The sequence below is a fragment of the Marmota flaviventris genome, chromosome 6 (genome assembly GCF_047511675.1).
Source record: "Marmota flaviventris isolate mMarFla1 chromosome 6, mMarFla1.hap1, whole genome shotgun sequence".
In the NCBI taxonomy this organism is placed as follows: Eukaryota; Metazoa; Chordata; class Mammalia; order Rodentia; family Sciuridae; genus Marmota; species Marmota flaviventris.
In genome coordinates this window covers 51,456,398-51,476,822 of record NC_092503.1, presented here as the reverse complement: position 1 = coordinate 51,476,822, position 20,425 = coordinate 51,456,398, and the positions used below count along the sequence as shown (strand labels likewise).

General features: G+C 37.4%; 1 protein-coding gene across 2 annotated transcripts in view; it reads right to left on the bottom strand.

The window, feature by feature from the left end:
• The window catches only part of Lama4 (laminin subunit alpha 4), a 134,345-nt gene extending 114,141 nt beyond the window's left edge, over positions 1-20,204 (bottom strand). Inside the window, exon 1 of one of the 2 annotated variants that reach the window (XM_027928236.2) lies at positions 19,795-20,204. In XM_027928236.2, the coding sequence (XP_027784037.1) occupies positions 19,795-19,980 (186 nt within the window). In that variant the 5' untranslated portion in view covers positions 19,981-20,204. The remainder of the gene's footprint in view (positions 1-19,794) is intronic. The other variant, XM_071613104.1, reaches the window with a different exon arrangement.
• Positions 20,205-20,425: the final 221 nt, after the last annotated feature.

Here is a 20,425-nt window from a genome sequence, read left to right as displayed (position 1 = left end):
TGGAGTGGGGAACAAGGATGGTGGGAATGGAGTGAACACTCTAAGATGACTCAGTTTTGCTCCATAAACATATGATTGCCTCCAGAGAGAAAACATGGCCCATTAGCCCTCTGTAATTTCTTGGTTTGGCAAAAGACAGTTATTCTTAATTTAAATATAAAAATCTGTAGCAGGTGTTTTAGTTTTTAGTTGTTTTTATGTAGTGCAGAAAGAAATAGACTATGAAGCAAATAATGTAGATTACTCATTAGAGAAGTCATTTCTTGTTGGAAGCTGGTTGTATGACATCCAGCTGTATCCTTGACACCTCCCTTGTTCCAAGTGAGAGATCTGATAATGGGCCTTGGGAAAGGATGCCCTTTGTGTAATATACACCAGCATGTGTGCAGGTGTTTCCCCTCATGAATCAGAAGCAGATGTCTGGTCAAGCAGAATATATGGCATCTTGACATATATCTGGCTGCACCTAACAAAGAAAGTATGGCTCATAAATTGTACTAATAAAACACCATCACTGAAGTTTTGACTGAGACTTCAAACAAACACCTTTATCCTTCAACACTAAGAGAGACTGGATCTCACAAAGGGTTTGTGACAAGTTCCAAACTGAGGATTGTGTTTGAACCCCTACCCTGCCATTGATGGATTTTATAAGACACATAAGTGTCTATCCAGATGTTCATAGAATTTATTTAACAATTACTTTAATATGTGCTATGTAAAAAGCCTCTAAAAGGTTCAGAAGACCAAGATGCAAAAATTTCAGAGTGGTCATGTGTTCAGGGACTCTGATGACAAGACAGTTTTCAAACAGTTCATAAATAAATAAACCTACTGAGCGCCAACTGCTTACAGAAAACAAGAAGAATGATTACCATCCCAAATGTTGTATCCTTAATTTGGGGAGCTCTTGAAAAACAAAACAAAACCAAAGCTTTCCCAACAAGCGATAAATCTTTTCTCATAAAGTTTTAAATACAATATCATGAACTATTCTTATTTTTTTTCTATTATTTTTAGATATTAGAATTAATTATTAAAATTCAGTACAGAATTTACATCTTTTCTTGCTATTCAAGGGTATGTCCTATGATGTTTCTCCTCAATTTCCCTGTCCAAAGGTTTCATTTTGAAATTTTTATGAAATACCATTTAAAATATTTTAGATATCAGTGTAAAAATTTAAGTTCTCATTTGTATATGCACATTTTTTTCCCAGTCAACATTCTGGAGGATAGACTTAGAATCATTTTATAATCTATCAACTGTTTGTAGCTTTAAAATATTGCCCCCAAATAACTGCTGTGATCCAATTATTATGTGATTAGCATGTTCATAAAAGTGAAGGTGAGGTATACAAACTAAAATGAAAATAAAGTGACTTAAAAGGGGATGGGCAAGGCTCAGAGTACTTCACATCTACACGCTGCCTTTTTAATAACAACAAGATAATACACATTTATGAGAGGAAATGGATGGGGAAGGCTAAGAGTGTCTGATTTAAAGCAATTCTGTTATCTGTCATTTGAAGACAAAAAAATTTGCTGATTTTAAAACAATACTTTAGTTACAGATGTTTCCAGACCCCTTCCCTAATCCAAGGAAACAAAATACCATTCAGTAACAAACCCAGATTTAGAGATGGGGTTTGTTCCAATATAAACATTTCTTAACTAGACCTTCTCCATGAAAGTGCATAGTCAATTTTTCCATATACAGTGGGAAAGACAAAGCTTTTAGCTTAAAAGGCATTCTCGCCTGCAGCATGGAGCTTCTGGAATGAGCAGTTTAGGGACTTCATGGTTCACTGTTGATGTCAAGCTGAATGTGGAGTCCTTCATTAGAATTATGAGACAGAACTATATCAGAACATGCATTGCCACAAGCAGAAAACTAGGTACTGTTTGGCTTTGGGTATTTAGTATGGTCATTTATTCATTTCATCTTTCCGTTTCATGTACCTCTGTTTACTCAGGGACCAGCTTAGGCCTTGGCAAAGCAGGCATTCAACAAATAACTGAGGAATGCATAAACAAGGGTTTTGAGCACCAATTCTACTGAGACCACTTGGACAGGCAATGTGGGGAATCAGAAGATGAATCATACCCCACTGGCCTGCAAAAGTTCAGTGGGGGGCATGTAAGTTCTGTTTTTGTCACTTACTGTAATATATGTAAGAAAGTGGTAAGAATCACAGTATATTGAGAGGTACAGAGAAATGCTGAGAGAGTAAAGAGGAGGGAGAGATTATTATCAACATGGAACGGGGTGGAGGGAGTTAAGAATAATCCTTTGGAGGAGGAAGCATTCGTGCAGGGTTTTCTGGAAGAAAGAAAGCTGAAGCTGAAACACTGGGAATCATAGGATTTTAGTTTTACATTTTAAATGTAAAATGGTTTTAGTTATACATTTTAAAGTAGGGAGGCTTAAACTCATGTTCTGTTTGTTGTTCCAATGCTCAAAGTGGGCATCTTTCACTTTTGGTAATCTACCTCAAGAAAGATAGCAGATGGACTTACTTCTTTCTAGTTGCCGGAACTTCCTTTGGAAAGATTAATTTAATACTAGCAGTTAAATTTGTGTGACATCTTCAGTGATTTTCTGGCTGACAGTATACTCTCATGGTCAAACTACTCTTTCTGCATACATTATAGATAATATTGGAGGCATAACCTAATCCCTAAAATAAGTGTCAGATGTATTTGGAGGCCTCTTTAATTCTTTGTGGCCACCAGAATCCCATGAGTTACTCTTATGTGGCTTGAAATTTAGAAATTTTAATATTATTTTTCAAGTTACAACTTATAAATAAGGACAATATTATTTAATTATAAAAAGAGATTTTTAATTTTATCTTCTTTCATTATGTTATCTAATATATTTACTCAAACCGAGATAAGCAAGGAAATGGAGAAAGTACTTGTTTTTGTGTCTCTCTGAGTATCATTTCACTAACTTAGAGCCTATCAGGAAGTATATAAAAGATCCTGGTACACTTGGTTTTCAATACTCGATAGTCAATAGCCCCATTTCTGAGTAACAATAAAGCAAATAATTGTTTTCATTTAAAGCTTTAACTGCAGTTTCAGTTTTCTCCTTTTTTGAAACTTACAGATTTCTTAGATGATTAAATACAAAGAAAATCCATGCTGATTTATGACTTTGAGGAAGAAGCACATTTTCTGGATGAATATGACTTTCTGCTCAAGGTTTAAACAAGGAGATCATAGTCAAACAAAAGCCAGAATAGTTTAGATAATCTGAGATGAAGATACAATGTATTATATCTAAAAAATGAGCCCATAACGTAGCTTTTAAAATAATTAAATGGAAGAGCAAACAAAGAGATGTCCTACAGGAAAAATAAAAAGAATCCAAAACCAAAATTGGTTATTTACACTGAACATTTTGATAAACACTGCATGTCCAAGAACACAGGCACAGGAAAAATGTGTTTCATCTGCCAAAGTAACCACAAGTACTTTTTGAGATTAGGGAGAGCCTAGCCCTTTAGTAAAAACCCAGAGGTTTTAAGTACCTTATACAGAGTATTATCCTCCCCTCATAAAGATGATTTCTTGACCTTACCATGATATTAGTATCATCTAAATGTAGTATTACCTTCACATACTGAGGATTTTCAGACTGGGGAGAGAACAAGGGATGACAAAGTCCACCACATTGAAAGTGAACAATGGATCAGGCAGCCGTTTAGAGCTGCTTTCCAAATACCTTTCTGTTTGGTATCAAACTTGGTTGGATCATGTGTGGGCTGCCCCAATCCCCTGAAATACCTTTAACTCTTTGTCATCTATTAAGTTCAATGTACATCTGAGCAGATGGTGTTCCTGGGCCAAATCCCTGGATTATATCATATATAATTCTATAATTCTGTTGTGAACTGGGAATTTTTCTTTTGGGAAACAAGCTTGACATATTTCCTTGCTGTTAGAAGACCAGGGTACTTGGCTTTACAATCAACAATGGAAAAGTCCTCTTAAGTAAGGTGGGGATGCTGAAATTGTTATAAAACAGGTCAAGAAGGTCATAGTGGGGGTACAAGTGCCAGAGCAAACCACTTTGGTGCTATCATACATTTCATTTTCTTCATTAATTTCTCATGTTTCAACAGTTTTTCTATGTTAGACAGAAGTTTCTTGAAGTCATGTGGAGACCTGACTGATGGCTGTGTACAGGGGGAATACCAGACATGATTTGGTCTGAGAATATTAAAACTTAATTCTTCAATTGTTTTGAAACAAAAGGTTTATTGTTCATTTTTGAAATAGATCTTTTTTCATTTTAAGATCAAGGATGTTCTGTTTATTTTTCTGAGACCATAAGAAAACTCCAGCCGGAAATTCTCAAGTCTGAAAAGCAATAGCTCTTGAATGCTTACTTTCTCAGAATACGTGTAGAGAGCATTGTTTAGGGGGCCTTATGAAGACAAGGCAAAAATCCCCCAAAATGAAAGAAAAGGGATGAATGATGTAGTTATAAATTGAATTCAAAATTGAGATAAGTATAATTATCCAAAACCAAGAGAAATTTTAAAGTTTTAGTAAATAATTACTTACTTCTAAGACACAGATGGCTACAGAAGGTAAACATGATACAGCTCATTTAATGTCCCAACATACATATCTTCAGGTGTTACTCATCCACATTTTTCCTTGCATCCTGGCTCTGGGATGCAGTAGGGCAAGAGGACTTCCCCCAAAGCCAGGAAACTTGGGTGTGGTTCCAGGTTTAGAAACCCTCTGTGGGATCTTGGGGAAGTGACCAAATTCTAGTGCTAGATTCCTCCTCTTCAGTGATCTTAGCAGCACAATGATATCTAGGCTTTTCCTATCCTAATAATCTATAGGTGTATGAAACTTCCTGCTGACTCAATAAGGTTACATGCTAGGAGACTTTGGACAAATCACTTAACATCTCTATGCTTTCACACGTTAGATTCATAATCATGACTATCTGGTTTATAAAATGGTTATGAAGATTAAAGATGGTAATATGTAAGAAAACACTTTGTAAACCTTGAAATATTGATAATATTTTTAACTGACTTATAATAATTGAAAATTCCAATATTTGGTGGTCAAAATAACATTTGTCTAATACAATAACTTTGTAAAAAGCTGAAATCTTCAAGTAATAGGTTGAAAGAGATATAGAAAGCTTTCTTAATCCATTTGATTAGTTCTCCCTAGAGAACTTGAATATGTTATAAGGCCCTCCCCCCAAAAAAAAGTAAAAAAAGAAAAAAAAAACAAGGGGAAAAAAACTATAGCTTGCTTTCATGATACTGTGAAATATTTAGTGATTCACTTTTTTATTTAAATAAAAAACTAAAGTTTTAAAATTTTATTTTCTCTGACATAACATTTATAATGGAAGCAATTTGGCTTTTAGAAATCACAGAAATGGCTTTTGGACTATAGATGGTATATTGAGGGAGGAGAAAATAAGCCTGTTTTTTAGCTCTCAGTGGAGGTTAGATATACCTGGTTTATATTAAAATATAGTTTACATTTTAAGATAAGATGATATTCATTGGGGTGGAATAATTGATATAGAAAAATAAAAGTTACACAAACATCTGGCCATTCCTACACAGATCAAAAGATAGTGGTTAACTTGCCTGTCTACTACCATCCTATCCTTTCTCCAAAAGTTTTGTTGTTTTCCTCACACTCCCAGGTAATGACTGAGACAAAAGTGGAATTTCCTAGGAAGGATCCAAAAATATCATCAGACAAGGAACAGGAAGCATAAAAATATCTCTCAGGAGAGCACCAATTGTTTGAAGATTTTAGCTCATGTTTGGAACTGTTACAGAGGTGCTCAGAACATCAACAGTTTCCTGCAGACAGCAACACATACTGGCTGGAGGCAGGTATAGGTGCTGTTGGGATGAATGAGCTGATTTGAATAAGATTTTGGGTAATATTGAAGACTTGCCATGATTTAGAATATCTATTTTGGAGGACTTAGAACAGTGGTTTGCATCTTTTTTTAATAGCAAACAAACTTTTTTTTTTTTTTAAACCAGTGAAATTCTCTGTGGAATTTATCTATAACTCAGTTAAAAAAGAAAATGCTCTAGTTGAAAGAGGCAGGACCCCAAACTTCTGCTGTTCAGGCTCTCTCAGCTCAAGTTGTGTCCAAGTCATTTCTATGTTGCTTTGCATAAAAGCCATGGATCTAGTAGGCCTTCTATTAAAAGATCCCTGCACAGATTCCCCCATGATTTAATACATTTCTATAAACATCAGGAGCATCTTCTCCCTCATCTTGTTCTCCATACATGTGACAGTCCATCTTGATAGAACCTTGGCAATGATCCAAGGTTTTCTCCTTTCCAGACCATGAACACTGTACAAATCCAGGTCCTTCTGACTCTTCCCTGGACAGGTACCAATGCACAACATGGGTTATCCTGATTCCAGGTTCTCTGCTGCCTATCAGACCACCCATCCAGTAGTTACCTGTTTCCAGATTAATGTTGACAAAGACAATTTTTATTGTGTTTCTCTTTCTTCTGCTCTGAAATCTTCAGTGTTGTCCAGCCCAACAACACTGGGAATATTTCCCTTCCTAGAAGAAACCCTGTTTCTTTTTTTTAAATCTAGTTTATCCCCTCAGCCTATATTCTCTTCCTCAATGTTTAACTCAAGAGCCACCTCTCTCATGAAGTTACTGGGAAACTCCCACCAGAAACAAATGCTTTTTCTAAACATCTAAGAATTTTTATAATACAACAATTTACTTGTATTACATTACTAGTATGCTTGTTTGGTCTTTTTGTGTTTTATTCATCTTTTGTAGGTACTTTTCGTTAAATATGAGAGTGAAGATATAAATGCTTATCCATCATATGTCCTTGGACATGTAGGGAAAACAAGGTAGCAATACAAGGTGTGGGTACTATTTTCCATACTCCAAAATATTTAATTAAAATAAAACATGTATAAATAATATGAAATGCTAAATTTTTAGTTTGGGCTAAAGTTAAAATAGGGCAATGACACTAATTATTCCATAAGAAACTCCCTTTGTAGTTATAAATTATTTTGCCTCATTAAAAATGAGATATTACTTAACATTTCATTTGGTAGATGTTATGGGCTGAACTCTATTCTCTTAAAATTCATGTTGAAGCTTTAACCCCCAGGGTGACAGTATTTGGAGATAGGACCTGTGAGGAGGTAATAAAGGTTAACTGAAATCATATGGATAAGTCTTAATCAACAGAAGTGGTGTCTTTATAAGAAGAAGAAACAGCAGAGACCTCTCTCTGTGAATGTACATAGAAGAAAGGCAATGTGGAGACCTAGTGACAGGTAGCCATCTGTCAGTCAGGAAGAGAGCCCTCACCAGCTGACACTGGACTTCTATCCTCTAGAACAGCAAAACAAACAAACAAATAAATAAATAAACAAATAATTAAAATAAAAAATAAAAAATACTGTCCTGTTGTATAAGCCACCATTCTAGGTGTTTGTTATGGAAGTCCTAGCAGACTAATGCAATGGGCGAACTATTACAAAATACAAGGCTAGAGGTAGATGACAGATAGTAGAAATCCATGGGCACAAAATATTTGGGGACCACTACTCTCTTACATTCCCCTCTTCTGGTTACAATGGACTTCACCAGTGACTACTGCCACAGCCATTCTCCTAGTCCAAGAGGGCAGAGACTACCTGGCTCTGTCCTACACAGAATCATTGGTGCTTTGAATGATGCCTTTTAGCACTAGGTTATTATTCCTTATGTGCTGAGTGAATAACTCACTTATTTAAGCAACTTGCTTTATTCATTGCTTGACCCTTTTTAGGAAATCATTAAAAGCCCACATTTCTCTTAGGTATGACTTAAATCCTTTCTCTTGCTAAAATTCCCTTTTTTTCCCCATATGTAGTGAAAAATATTAAAAGGTAAACTGCTCCTAAGCCTTAACTCCATTTTCCTGTGATTGACATACTTTGTCTAATCATTTCCCCTCAGGTCCCATTTTTACTACAGGTCAGGCTCCTTTCTCATCCTTTTTAAGTTCTTCTAAGTTGTAGGTCTACAAAATGAAATCAGGACTCCAGTGAAAAACAACCCTCAGCAAAGATGGAGATTCATGAATATATGCATGTATATATATATGAATATGTATACATATACATACATATGACTGTGTGTGTGTGTGTGTGTGTGTGTATATTCAGAAATATGTCAACTTTTGTTTCTCTTATGTCTGAGGGAAGAATTTCCCATGGTTACCAAGATGATATAGTCCATTTGCTCCATAACTCTATCACTTCAAAGAAAAAAAAAAAAAGTCAAAGCCTAAACATACCACAAATTCAAATGTTCTTTACAGATTCATCAATTGCCAAGCCCAATGCAGCATTCCTGAATGCTACTGGGGACCATCATTAGCTGAGCTATTGCTAAGATTTAGAAGCAGATGTTAGAGGCATTATAGGGAGCAGGTTAAACCTTGGAGCAAGATTCAACTGGCTCCAAGTAAGTTACTCAACTGCTATATGACTCAGTTTCCTTGTCTGTAAAATGGGGTAATATGAATGATTTTTAATAAGGTAGTTATGAGGAATAAATAAATTACTAATACACGTAAATTACTTAGAACACCACCAATACACAAAAGGTGCTAATCAAGTGTTTAATAATTAAAGGTAAAAGGATAATAGAAATCAGCCAGTTAGCTGTCTGGGTTGAAGCATCACTGTCCTTTAAGGCCACAATAAAATAGTAATCTCTTAGGGATAAGACTTCACCAAGGAGCCTGGTGCCTATAGGGAGGATGGGATACTGTTTGATATAGAAGGAAATACACATCCTGACTCAAATGCACACCCCAGTTCCTCTAGCAAAGTACTCACATGAGGAATGGCCTTGGCAATTTTTGCTTTGGGGAAACCAGCTCTTACATGTCTTATAACATTATCTTTCCAGTCTAGGACACAGATTGTGTTCCTCACTCTGTGGAGCCTCATTATCCTGACTCAGGATGACTCCCTTGTTTCCAAGAAAAACATCACAATACAACCATTTCCTAGAGTCTCATCAACACCCTATTTCCCAGCAGATTTCACACATAAATTCTTCCCCTCCCCTTCTCTCCCCTCCTTTCCCTCAAGGACGCTTTCCAACAGTTCCACTTCAGATGTCAGGAAGGGTCAGGTGGGAACAGAAACCCTCTATGTTATTTCATGTCTATTCTTAAAACACATTTTCTAGGCCCCTGCTAGGTAGACCATGGTTTCAAGAAGAGCATTACGTCTTTAACTCCTCCAGATGCCTGTCCTGAAGCAGCAGTTTGCTTTGAGATTTTTATTTATTTATTTATAATTTAAAGGGTGCCTTTTTAGGACTGGGGTGTAGTATCTGAGTGAGACTGTGAATTTCACTTGGCCAAGATTTGGCTTAATATTTTTGGTTCCCCCCCCCCATATATCAAAAGAGCTTTCCATTTCTGGATTCACAATTTCCCCTAAGTCCATTCAAAATTCAAGCCCAGCTGCCTTTTAGAACTCAGAATTTCTTATATTTGAATATACTCATGAACAGCCTGGGATATGGTAAAAATTCAGATTCTCGTCCTTAGGTTCTGCATTCCTAATACGTGTTCAGGTGATACTGATGCTGCTATTTATGGACCACACTTTGAGTAGCAATCTTTTAGACTCACTTCCCCATAACCACCAATAATCAGGGCATTCATACACCAGGGCAAGTCCCCCCACCTTCCAGAGAATTTCTTGAACATGTTTGCTTCCAAATGTCGTTTTCTGCCTAGTCTAGAGCAAGCTTTTAAATGTCTTTAAAGCATCATTAAGACCCCATGGACAAATGTATGGTGTATAATATAAATGGTGATTTCATTTTATGTTTATAATAAATCAACAATTTTTTGCTTGCTTGTTCTTACTTTCTCACTGAGTGAAAATTCTTCTCTGGACCCTTCTATTACTTGACATTTAACTATTAGGCAGTGACACGTTTTCTTTCATTGGTTTTCCATATCTGTGTACTTCCATTGTTATACCGTGCTGTCTTTGTGTAATGGAGCTTCATGTTTAGGGTCATTTGGAAGGATATAGATAGGGTAGGTTGTGGTATTCAGGAATCTCGCTGTGGGAGACCACTGACATTGGCTGGGCACACCAAGATGCACCTGTATGCCTGTTGGTGTCCGCCACTAATACTGTCTGGGGAGCCTCCTCAGTGTGTCACCTTGGAAGGACTTATGTCTACTGCTAGACCCATGCTCTGTCCTGCAGATCATCTCCAACTGCCACACTCTGAAATGGTAGGAAACAGGAAAAAGTACCCCACAAAATGTCTGTTCTGACCCCTTCAACCCTGTCAGTGTCCTGTGTTTCCCTCAGGCTTGTAAATCTTGGGGTTTTGGCTGGGACAATGGTTTTGACTATGTGATTCTGCTCCTTAAACCTGCTTCCCTTTCCCTCATGCACATTTTAATCTACTTTGTTAGAATTTTATTGCTAGAAATAAACTTTTCTTTTCTTTCTTTCTTGCTAAAGAAACTGAGGCCATTGAAGAAGAAAGGTCTTTCCAGGTCCCTTGGCCTAGAATATGATTTTTTTTATTAGTGATGGAGAAGAGTTAGTTCCAGCCCTGCTTCCAGGGCTCAGAAGAGTTAGTTCCAGACTTAAGTCCAGCTCTACTCAATTCTGTGGAGAATCCCCTACTGACAATCTAACATAAGGACAGATAGAAAAAACAAAGAGTAAAGTGAATAATAATATAGTAGAGGTAAATTATTATTCTTTAAAATCTCTTAAAATATATTCATGTAATAACCTCTATTCTAATGCTAAGGATGATTAAATCCATTGAAACAACTGGAAAGACTCTTAAGGCCAGAGTGAAAAGACACTGTTCCTTGTATTGCTGTTCCTGAGTTTCCCAACCTCCTCTCTGCTCCCAATTCAGTTTCTTCCTCTGAAAAATGAGAGAATTAAATATCTAAACCTCCTTTCTATATCTAACATTTTGCAATTCCTTTGATTTCATGGTTCAAGAATTATGCATCCGATAGTAACTTTCCGTTAACTCTCAAACAGGCTTCAAACACCCTCAACCAGGTCTCCCTTATGTTGAATTCTGTGGTGGTAGAGGCTTCTGAGCTTGCCTCTTCTGAGTAGAGTTTTGGGTGTCTATTGCCATTGATCATGACAGACAACAATATTCAGGGAACACAATGGAATGAGGCAATTATTCATGTACTACAATGAAACAGCAACCTATGTCCAGACATTCAGACTCTGTCTTCAAATAGCAGGGATTTAGCACCTTGCCTGTGACCTGGGGCATGACAGAGAACAGCCTGCTGCTTCCAGGGCTCAAGCAGATCAGCAGGAAGAGAGGTAGTACTTAGGGCATGCTCAGCTTGTCCAATTGTATCACTGTTCATCAAGGGGAAACAGGTCATGAAAGTCAAAAGGCACTGTAGACTAACTTGCTATGGAAGAACAGGCTTGCCAGCAATTTTAAGCCTGAGACCTGAAATTTGTGCTGTGGTGCTATGCTGTGATCACAAGCTTAGGAAAGGATTTTTGCTCTATTTTTGACCATTCTGCAGCCATTTTGATTTGTCTATTATTAGATTCTAGATTTTTCTATAGGTCTAGCACCCCTGGGTCTGAGAATCACTAGACAATCCTCTTGTCTATGGTGGGTGTCTATATTATGTAGTACTTTGAGCTGACATTTGGCTTTATAGTGCTGCTTAGCTCAAGATGTCATGTTGCAATGCATTTACAGACAGCAATATTCCGTAAAGCAGTCATGTCCTCAAGGCAGGTTTTACTGAAGTCATCCCTGATCCCTAGAATCTCTGATTTCCTTTAACGCAATCATGCCACTCCTGCTAATGGAGAGCCTAATTGCAAAATAAATATTCATATACAAAGTTTGCACTGTGTTTAGGGGCCCTTTTAGCTATAGGCTTCCACATTATTACTATTCTAATCTTTAAGAGACTTGTATTAATGCAGCTGTTAATGTTATGGGATTTCTCCAACTTACCAGTTCTCATGAAGTCATAAATGTAGATCCTTCATTACATTTAAGTAAACACAAGATCTCTAGTAGTCACCAAAACACAACATAAAAACTAAGAAAGTCCTGAAAGTGAAAAGAGAGTCATTTTGCATCTATCTCTTCCCTAGATTTTAAAGGTGAATTTGTTTCCTTATGTATTTTTCTCTTATGCATAAAATTTGGGTTTGAATATGGAAATTTGCCCACTACCATTCAGACTGGGAATGTTGTTTCCCCCAACTTTCTCGGGATAAAAAGACTCAGATTCAGAGTGAACTGCTGGCAGCTGAATTTCATTAAGACTTTGATGGGAAACTTTAGTTGGAATTACAAACATCTGTGGTTAAACTTCCCTTTAGTAAACCATTTCCCAGAATTTAACTTTACTACACCAGGAGTGAAAAAGAAAAACAGTTGAACAGAGAATGCTGCTCTTTTGCAAATACAGGAGTAGATATTTAAATATTTGGCGACATGGTCATTATATCTCAGTGAACTAGCAGATTTACTTATTTTAGAAAAATAGCTGTTTGAAAATGCCAAATCCTGAAACTCAAAGCATATACTGGAAATCTGAATTTAATAGTTTCTAACCAATCAAATGTTTCAAAATTATGTGTGGCCATCATGTTTATATGGTTACTAAAGCAGGGAAAAACCATAAAATAGGGGAGTGTTTGGGTAATTGTTTACCGTACAAAACTATGATATGTCAGAGTTGAGGATTTGTATAAAAAGAAAAGAAAGGTTTTTGTCTTTGTCATATCAATGGTGTTGGGGTTTTTGTTTGTTTGGTTGTTTAGCTTTTCTAGGGATTTAGACAAATCCATTCATTTCTCCCAACTATACAGATCATCCTATATTTCTGGGGAAAGATTGTTTAAAGAGTCATTAAAGAGAACGATTATAAAAGCTGAACGGTAGTTGCATTCTTCTCCAGGGTTGCATAACCAGCAAAATTGTAAGCAAAAGTTGAATGCAACCAAATTTGGAGCATAAACAAAGATTTATATAGCAATATACTTTTAACAAGATATTACATAGCTTTACCCGTGGATAGATAAAAAGAGTGAAGGAAAGAGGGAGTGGAAGGAGGGACAGAGGAGAGAACTAAGGGCTAACTTTGTGTCAGGCAGTTTATATGCTATTTCATTTTTAAATTTCATGACAATCTTGCAATGCAAATACATTTCTATTTACTTTACAATCAAAAGAACTGAGCCTTTAAAAGATAAACTAATTGCCTAAAGTCAACTGACTAGAAAGTCCTGGAGCTGGATGCATGCATCTGATCACATTCATCTGGTCACAAGCCCACGATCTGCCTCTGATGAAAGGTGAATTCCAAATACTGCAAAACAGAGACTGCAAATAAATAGCCCTCGGGCTGAATCTGATCTTCAGATACACTAAGCCTACAGGGTACTTTTTTTTTTTAAAAAACTGACTCAGCAGTTTCACTTAGGAATCCAAATTCTGTCTTCTCTTGGGGGAAAAAAACACACCAAAAAACCAAAAAAGCAAACCAAGAAAACCTGGCAATGCTGAGAGGTGGCTACCCCTCTATATCCTGTGACTCAGGGGTTCCTTACTCTTTGGATGTATTTCTTTCACTGAGCTAGTTCCACCAAGTTATTTTTTTTTTTTGCCTGGCATCTGTAGATATCTGAATTTCAAAAATTCCTTTATACTATAGGATCCAGCAATTTCATTTCTGAATATATCCCAAAATCACTGAAGAAAGGCTCAAACAGATATTTGTACACCAAAATTCATAGCTGCATTTTTCACAACAATCAAAAGATAGAAATAACCCAAATATCCAATGATGGATGAATGGATAAACAACAGCTCTGAAAAATGAAATTCTGACACAAGTTACAATATGGATGAGTTTGAAGACCTTATTCTAAGTAAAATAAGCCAACACAAAAGGACAAATACTCTGTGATTCTTTCTATAATAAGTACCTTGAGTAGGCAGAAAGCTGAATGGTACCAGAGGAAGGAAGCAGAATGGTGTTTGCCTGAGGGGAGGGCTAAATATGGAGTTATTATTTAATGAGTTTTAGTTTGGAAACATGAAAAAATTCTAAAGATGGATGGTGGTAGTGTGCATAATATCAATGTACTTGGTGCCACTGAACAGTATACTGAACAATCGTGAAAATCATAAAACTTACATTATAAATGCCTTTATGTGTTAAAAAACCCCTCTGATTAAATCAGGGAACTCTGGAATTATAGGGAACAAGATTCTTTATTTTCTAGTATTTTAAATAATAAAGTCTATAAGACAGATCTTGTATTCCTATAGGTAGTGCTCTTTCGAGTCCTTTACCTATTGCCCTAAATCAAGAACAGCTGATGAGGACCATAACATCATGGGGAAGACATATGTTTAAAAGGGAAAATAGGATGCAGGGTGATGCTGTACTTAAAAAGAGAGCCAAGGAGACACTGTGGTGTATTGGGAAAGAGAATGGAATCCTGAAGCTTGGGCAAGGTACTTACCATCTCCAAACATCAGTTATCTCCTACACCTATGTTCATGGGACATAGTAGACATCAACAACTGTCAGGGTTTTTTTTAATGAGTAGTTTAAAAACTAGCTATGAACTGGAAATGTAGGTCGGTGATAGAGCACTAGCTTAGCAAGTGAGGCCCTGGGTTCAATCTCCAGCACTACAAAATAAATAAATAAATAAACAAACAGACAAATGAACAAATAAAAATAAATAGCTATTAGACTAGTCAGGAAGGGGAGCTATCTCAAATCTTTAGTAGTTCTCAACTAATTTTTTACAGCTTTTGCTACTCTTCTAGCAAGAACTGCATAAATGTTGTCTGAATGGCATTTTCTATTTATTTTAGAAAATTTTAAAAAAATTTAAAATTTTAATTTTACTAAAATTATCCTCACAGATACTTCTACTTACTCAATCACCTTCTCCTACATATTTCTGTACAGTCAACTGCTTTTATACACTTAATTAATTAATTTTAATTTTACTAAATTAATTAATTTTAATTTTACTAAATTAATTAATTTTAATTTTACTAAAATTATCCTCACAGACACTTCTACTTACTGAATCACCTTCTCCTACATATTTCTGTACAGTCAACTGCTTTTATAAACTTCTTCCTCATTGTGCTACTTACTAAGCACAGGGCCTAGACATCTGCACTATGTCTCTGTTTCCCAGTGTGTAACGAGATAAAGATACTCCCACTGATTTTTTCAGGAAGGTACAAGGGAATAACTGTGGAAAGTTTTGGACAAATGTCTGGCATGTGGCAAGTATTCAATGAGTGTTAGCTATCCCACCACTATGATATTTCAACTCTTGTAAAATAAGTTTTTTAAAAGCTTCTTTGGTGTTTGATGAATAGATTATTGTGACCTACTTGAGTAGCTCAGGAATAACACTCTGTCTACATTACCTCTACAGCACTTGCTAGTAGCCCCTGCCATAGAACATGAGTTCATTCTGCTTTGCATATATTTTCCTCTCTTGGATTGCTTATCCTTTGAGAGTAATGAGAGAGACCCCCTGCTTTCTTTGTATCCCTGCTGGTGCCTGTTTTCTTGCTCTGCATGGTAAACTCCAAATGTGTTTTTTGTGTGAATAATTAAGTGAATGAAATAATGTTTATATGTAGGGAATTCAATTTACCTAACTAAAATTTTGGAATAGCCATACAGGATGATGGTCTTGGTTAGTGACTGGAGGGAGGTCTTACAGTAGTCTTATGAGATCTTTTACAAAGTAAAGGGCCAAGATAAGAAAAAGAAAAGCAGGTAGTGAAAGAGACATAACTGTCTTTTAATAAATCTTCTGCAATCCTTTAATGGCAGGGTGCCTAACAATGTGTTCTGGAATGGGATCACATATCAACAATGAAAAGAATTGAGAAGGAAAGTCCTTTGGAATTACTCTCCTTGATAGAGCATCTTTTAAGCAAGCTCCTCATTTGTCTAGGTAGGGCTGCGTAGACACAGGACTCATGGAGCAATGATTTTTTTTTTTTTTTTTTGGAAGGAAGTTAACACAACAAAAATGACAACAGCAAAATCAGTCAAGTTACTAGGAGATAAGGTCCTGTTTTTCCCCCTCTTGGATTAAAAATTGTTAAATGCTTCCCTTTTCATTATTTATCAAAACCAGGAACAGCACCTGGTCATCATTGTCTCTATTTCTCATTGTCTCTGTGTGGCTTCTTTTCCAGTCACAGAGTGTCAGCCTCTAACCCAGTGTTCCTAACCTTGTTTAACTTCTGCTTCTTTTTGATTGACAAGAATCTCACTCTTCCCAAGAATACTCCGGTAATCTCCTTGAGGGATGTTTTCATCTCTGTTTCTGGAGCCCCTCAAATTCTTTTGCATTTCTATATTGATTAAGGAGAATTTTGTATAGTTTTACTTGCTTCCATGTGCAGGACAAAAAGAATAGACATTTTAAAACCATGGGAAATATTACAATATTGAATATTCTTTTAGAAACTACCTAGTCTCCCCTTTGCCCACTCTCATCTACAGAAAATTACTGCTTTCACCATAAATTCACCAACAATGACTCAGTGAATTTCTTTTAAAGCAGAATTTGGAAAAATCCTCCCCACAACTAGTACAGAGTTACCTATGAGTGTGCCTTTTTTTCAGATTCTTTCCATCCTGGGGGAAGCTTGGTCTATTAAAAAAAAAAAAAAAAAGGAGGGGCCTTCCTCTTCTTGGTCAGCCAGCACTCTCCACCCTTCAATCTGTGCAGTTTTCATACATTTGCTCCCTAACTCACAGTGAGTGCCACCGTGTGCCAGAGTTCCTGCCTTGGGCCAAGCACACAGGGATGGAGCAGACACAGCCCCACTGTGGAGGTGCTGGGAAGGAGCTCAGGAAAGCCTTCAGCCAAGCACAAGCACCTCCCATGGCTCCATGCTCCCTGTAGTTATTTTCTTTCTTCCCTTTGAAGGAGATTTGAGGAATAACCATTCATAAAAATTCAATTCAAATACAGAGAATGCGTTTTTAGAATACCTTCCCATCTGAATTTTGAAGTTCTTCCTTGAATAATGTGTCCATGTTCTCTCTCTCTCTCTCTCTCTCTACACACACACACACACACACACACACACACACACACACACAATCCCCTGATGCAATCCAGTGAAGTGGTTATGACATGTCATTAAGTCTCCAAAATGTATTTGGTTTAAGATCTGCTTACTGGCTATAAAGAGCATGGGAAACCTAATGGTGGGGCGCCGAGAATTGCCTTGGGACCACAGGCTAACCGGAGGCATTATGTGAAACTATGCACTGGGAACATAATTACTTCGATCCCACCCTTTCTACACCATATACTTTGACCTTCTGGGAATGACTAATATCTTTTTTTTTTTTGCTTAAACCAAAGGCCTCAATTGGCATTTTGAACCTACTAGACTCTGATAATGTTACATATTTAACATACTATGGGACATTCTTTCTAATTGGAAGGATACAACAAAGGAAGATATTATATATTACATATACATAATATTAATAAATAGTATTAAGAAAAATAGTACCATAAAGATAAAATTCTAAGAAATATTCCCAAACAAGGATTTCATTTAATCTAATCATTTATGTATTTTTATAATAACTCTTAGCAAGTATAAAATATTTATAGCATATCAGGCACCAGCTAAGCATTCTGTCTATATTTTATATAACTTCATTATAATAAATATGAGATATAAAGTAGATATCAATAATTTCTCTAAGCCTCAATCAGTTTCTTGATATGCATTTTGAGCAACTATAATTTGCCCAAGGTCAAGGAGTTTGAGATTTAAACTTGGGACCATCAGTCTAACAGCCTGAAATCTAAAACAATTTGTTGGGCTACTTTCCTATTTATTATTTTGTGGAACACATGAGCATTATGAAATTGCTGATTCTCAACATTTAATTAATTAATTATTTTTGGTGGAACCCAGGGCCTCATGCATGCTAGGCAAGCACTCTACCACTGAACTACACCCCTGTCCAACATTAATTTTAAGGTACTCTAACACTCAAAATAATTATTTTCTTAATATTTTATGGAATGAGAGTTACAAAAAGTTAGATTTATTAGGAAACACACAAGATTCCTAGATAAATTTGAATTTCACATAAACAGTGAAAACATTTTAGTATACATATGTCCTGTGCAATATTTGGGATATGACCCCAAATTTATCCATTGTTTATCTGGAATTCAAATTTAATTGGGCATGTTGTGTTCTATCTGCCAATCCTAGTCAAGTGTTTCACTCAGGGACTTTCCATGCTCAAAGCAACAGGTGAAGATAAAGCTTCACCAGGATTAATTCCAAGACTGCAGAGAAGCAATGTTGTCCCATTGTGTGGAGTCTCTCCTGGTCTAGCCTCTCCCAAGTGTCTAGGAGTGAAACTGACCAAAAGCCATGTCCTTCTCCTTCTCAGGGAGGTTATGTTTTGCACCAGAACAAGAGCTGCGTGTAAGGGCTGTATCTACTCTCCTCCTAAGTGGTGGGGGTTGTGAGTAGGGCTTACTCTGAAGAAGGATCATCTTCATGCATCTTTTTTTAAATCAATAATTAATAACTACAGTTATGTTAACAATTGGTAGAATTAAGAGCAACAGTACAGACTTCAGTGATGTTAGAAATAGCTTCACTCCACTCAACTATTTTAGTTGAATGGTTACTGTAACCATAGATATAGGATATGGTGTGTGTGTGTATGTGTGTGTTTTGTTAGGCCAATTGCTCTTTCCTTTCCCATGAACTTAGGTGACTTCATTTTCCTCCTATTTAGTATCTCCCACGCACTGGACATACTGTTGTGTGTCTGAGCTCAGGGGGCTCTTAAATCATTTACTCTGGAGTCATTCTCTTTCACCAAATTTCCATGCTTTGGTTATGTTTTCAACTTAAAAGCTATTATAAGGTATTCAAGCAGCAACTATAAATTTGAATAAATAACATATTACCAATGGAATATATTGATCATTTTAACTTCAGCGATGGGACTTGATTTAGTCTTGCTTCTGGAATATAATGGTTTATTTCTATTGAAGGTATCTGCTCTGCAGTTTCCTAACAACTTCTTTGATGGCCCATTACCTCCCACTTAACCCTTCACTCCTCTCTGTACAGACCTTTTGTTTAATTTTAGTTAAAAAGAAGTTATGTCGTGAGGGGAAAAAAGTTATGTTTCCCTTGTCCCAAGAGCAGAGGAGCAGGAAGGCAGTGACGGGGCACATACATTAAGAACTGTGGCTTGACAAAAATGACTACTGGGACATAAAAAAAAGCATTAATAATAATAACAATTAATAAAATCACTGATGTGTGGCTACAGTCCCAGATGAGTCTAACAGACCCACTCAGAGCATGAAGGACACATGCACTTTTGTGAGTTTGAATAGACATGTTCCAAAGCCTCAACTTGTAACTCATAACACCCAAACCCAACTTACAAAGTGGAACTCTCTATTTCAAGTTTCTGAACTGTTCTAGTCTAGGCAGTGGGAGAGGGAAAGAAGGGGGAAGGAGAGAGAGAGAGAGAGAGAGAGAGAGAGAGAGAGAGAGAGAGAGAGAGAGAGAGAGAGGAGAGAGAGAGAATTGTAGAGAATTGTGGCACAGCCCGCGGGGCGCAGGTGCCCCAGCAGGGTGACAATGGCAGGGACACTGTACCTCGGCAGCAGGAGGCAGGCGTCCCGGAGCCACGCGGGGCTCACTCGTCTCAGGCCTGCCGACCACTGAGCTCCCTTCGAAGTCAAAAGGAAAGGCGTTGTCGTCCCCCGACGCTGCGCTGGAACAGGCAACACCCCAGAGGAGCCACAGAGACAGGACTGAGCACCAGGCTGAGCTCAAAGCCATCTCCCCGCGGACATCCAACAGCGCTTTCCGGGACTCTGGAACTGTTGGTCTTCTTCGGTCCCCACGGGGTGCGCTGCTGACTGGTATTTTACCTTCTCTGGGTCCAGATGTTGGAACGCCAGGCAGCCCAATCAGCAAATTTGGAGGGGGGGAAAAAGGGAGAGTGAGAAAGTTAGCGAGAGTTTTTCTTTCTCCCTCTCCCTTCTTTTCCTCCCTCACTCTGTCTCACTCGTCTCTCCCCACACTCCCCCCCACCCCCCAGGAGCCCCGGAGGAGGTTTTGGTTCAAGAACCTACAGATGGACGGAGCTTAAAGCCCAGCATCAAAAGACGGGACTGGGGGTGCGACCCGCCAGCGCGCTCGGTGGCCAGGACGGAGGACTGCGCTCGCTCTTCTGGCTTCCTTCCCACACTCATTCTCACCACTCCCTTTCACCTTCCACTTC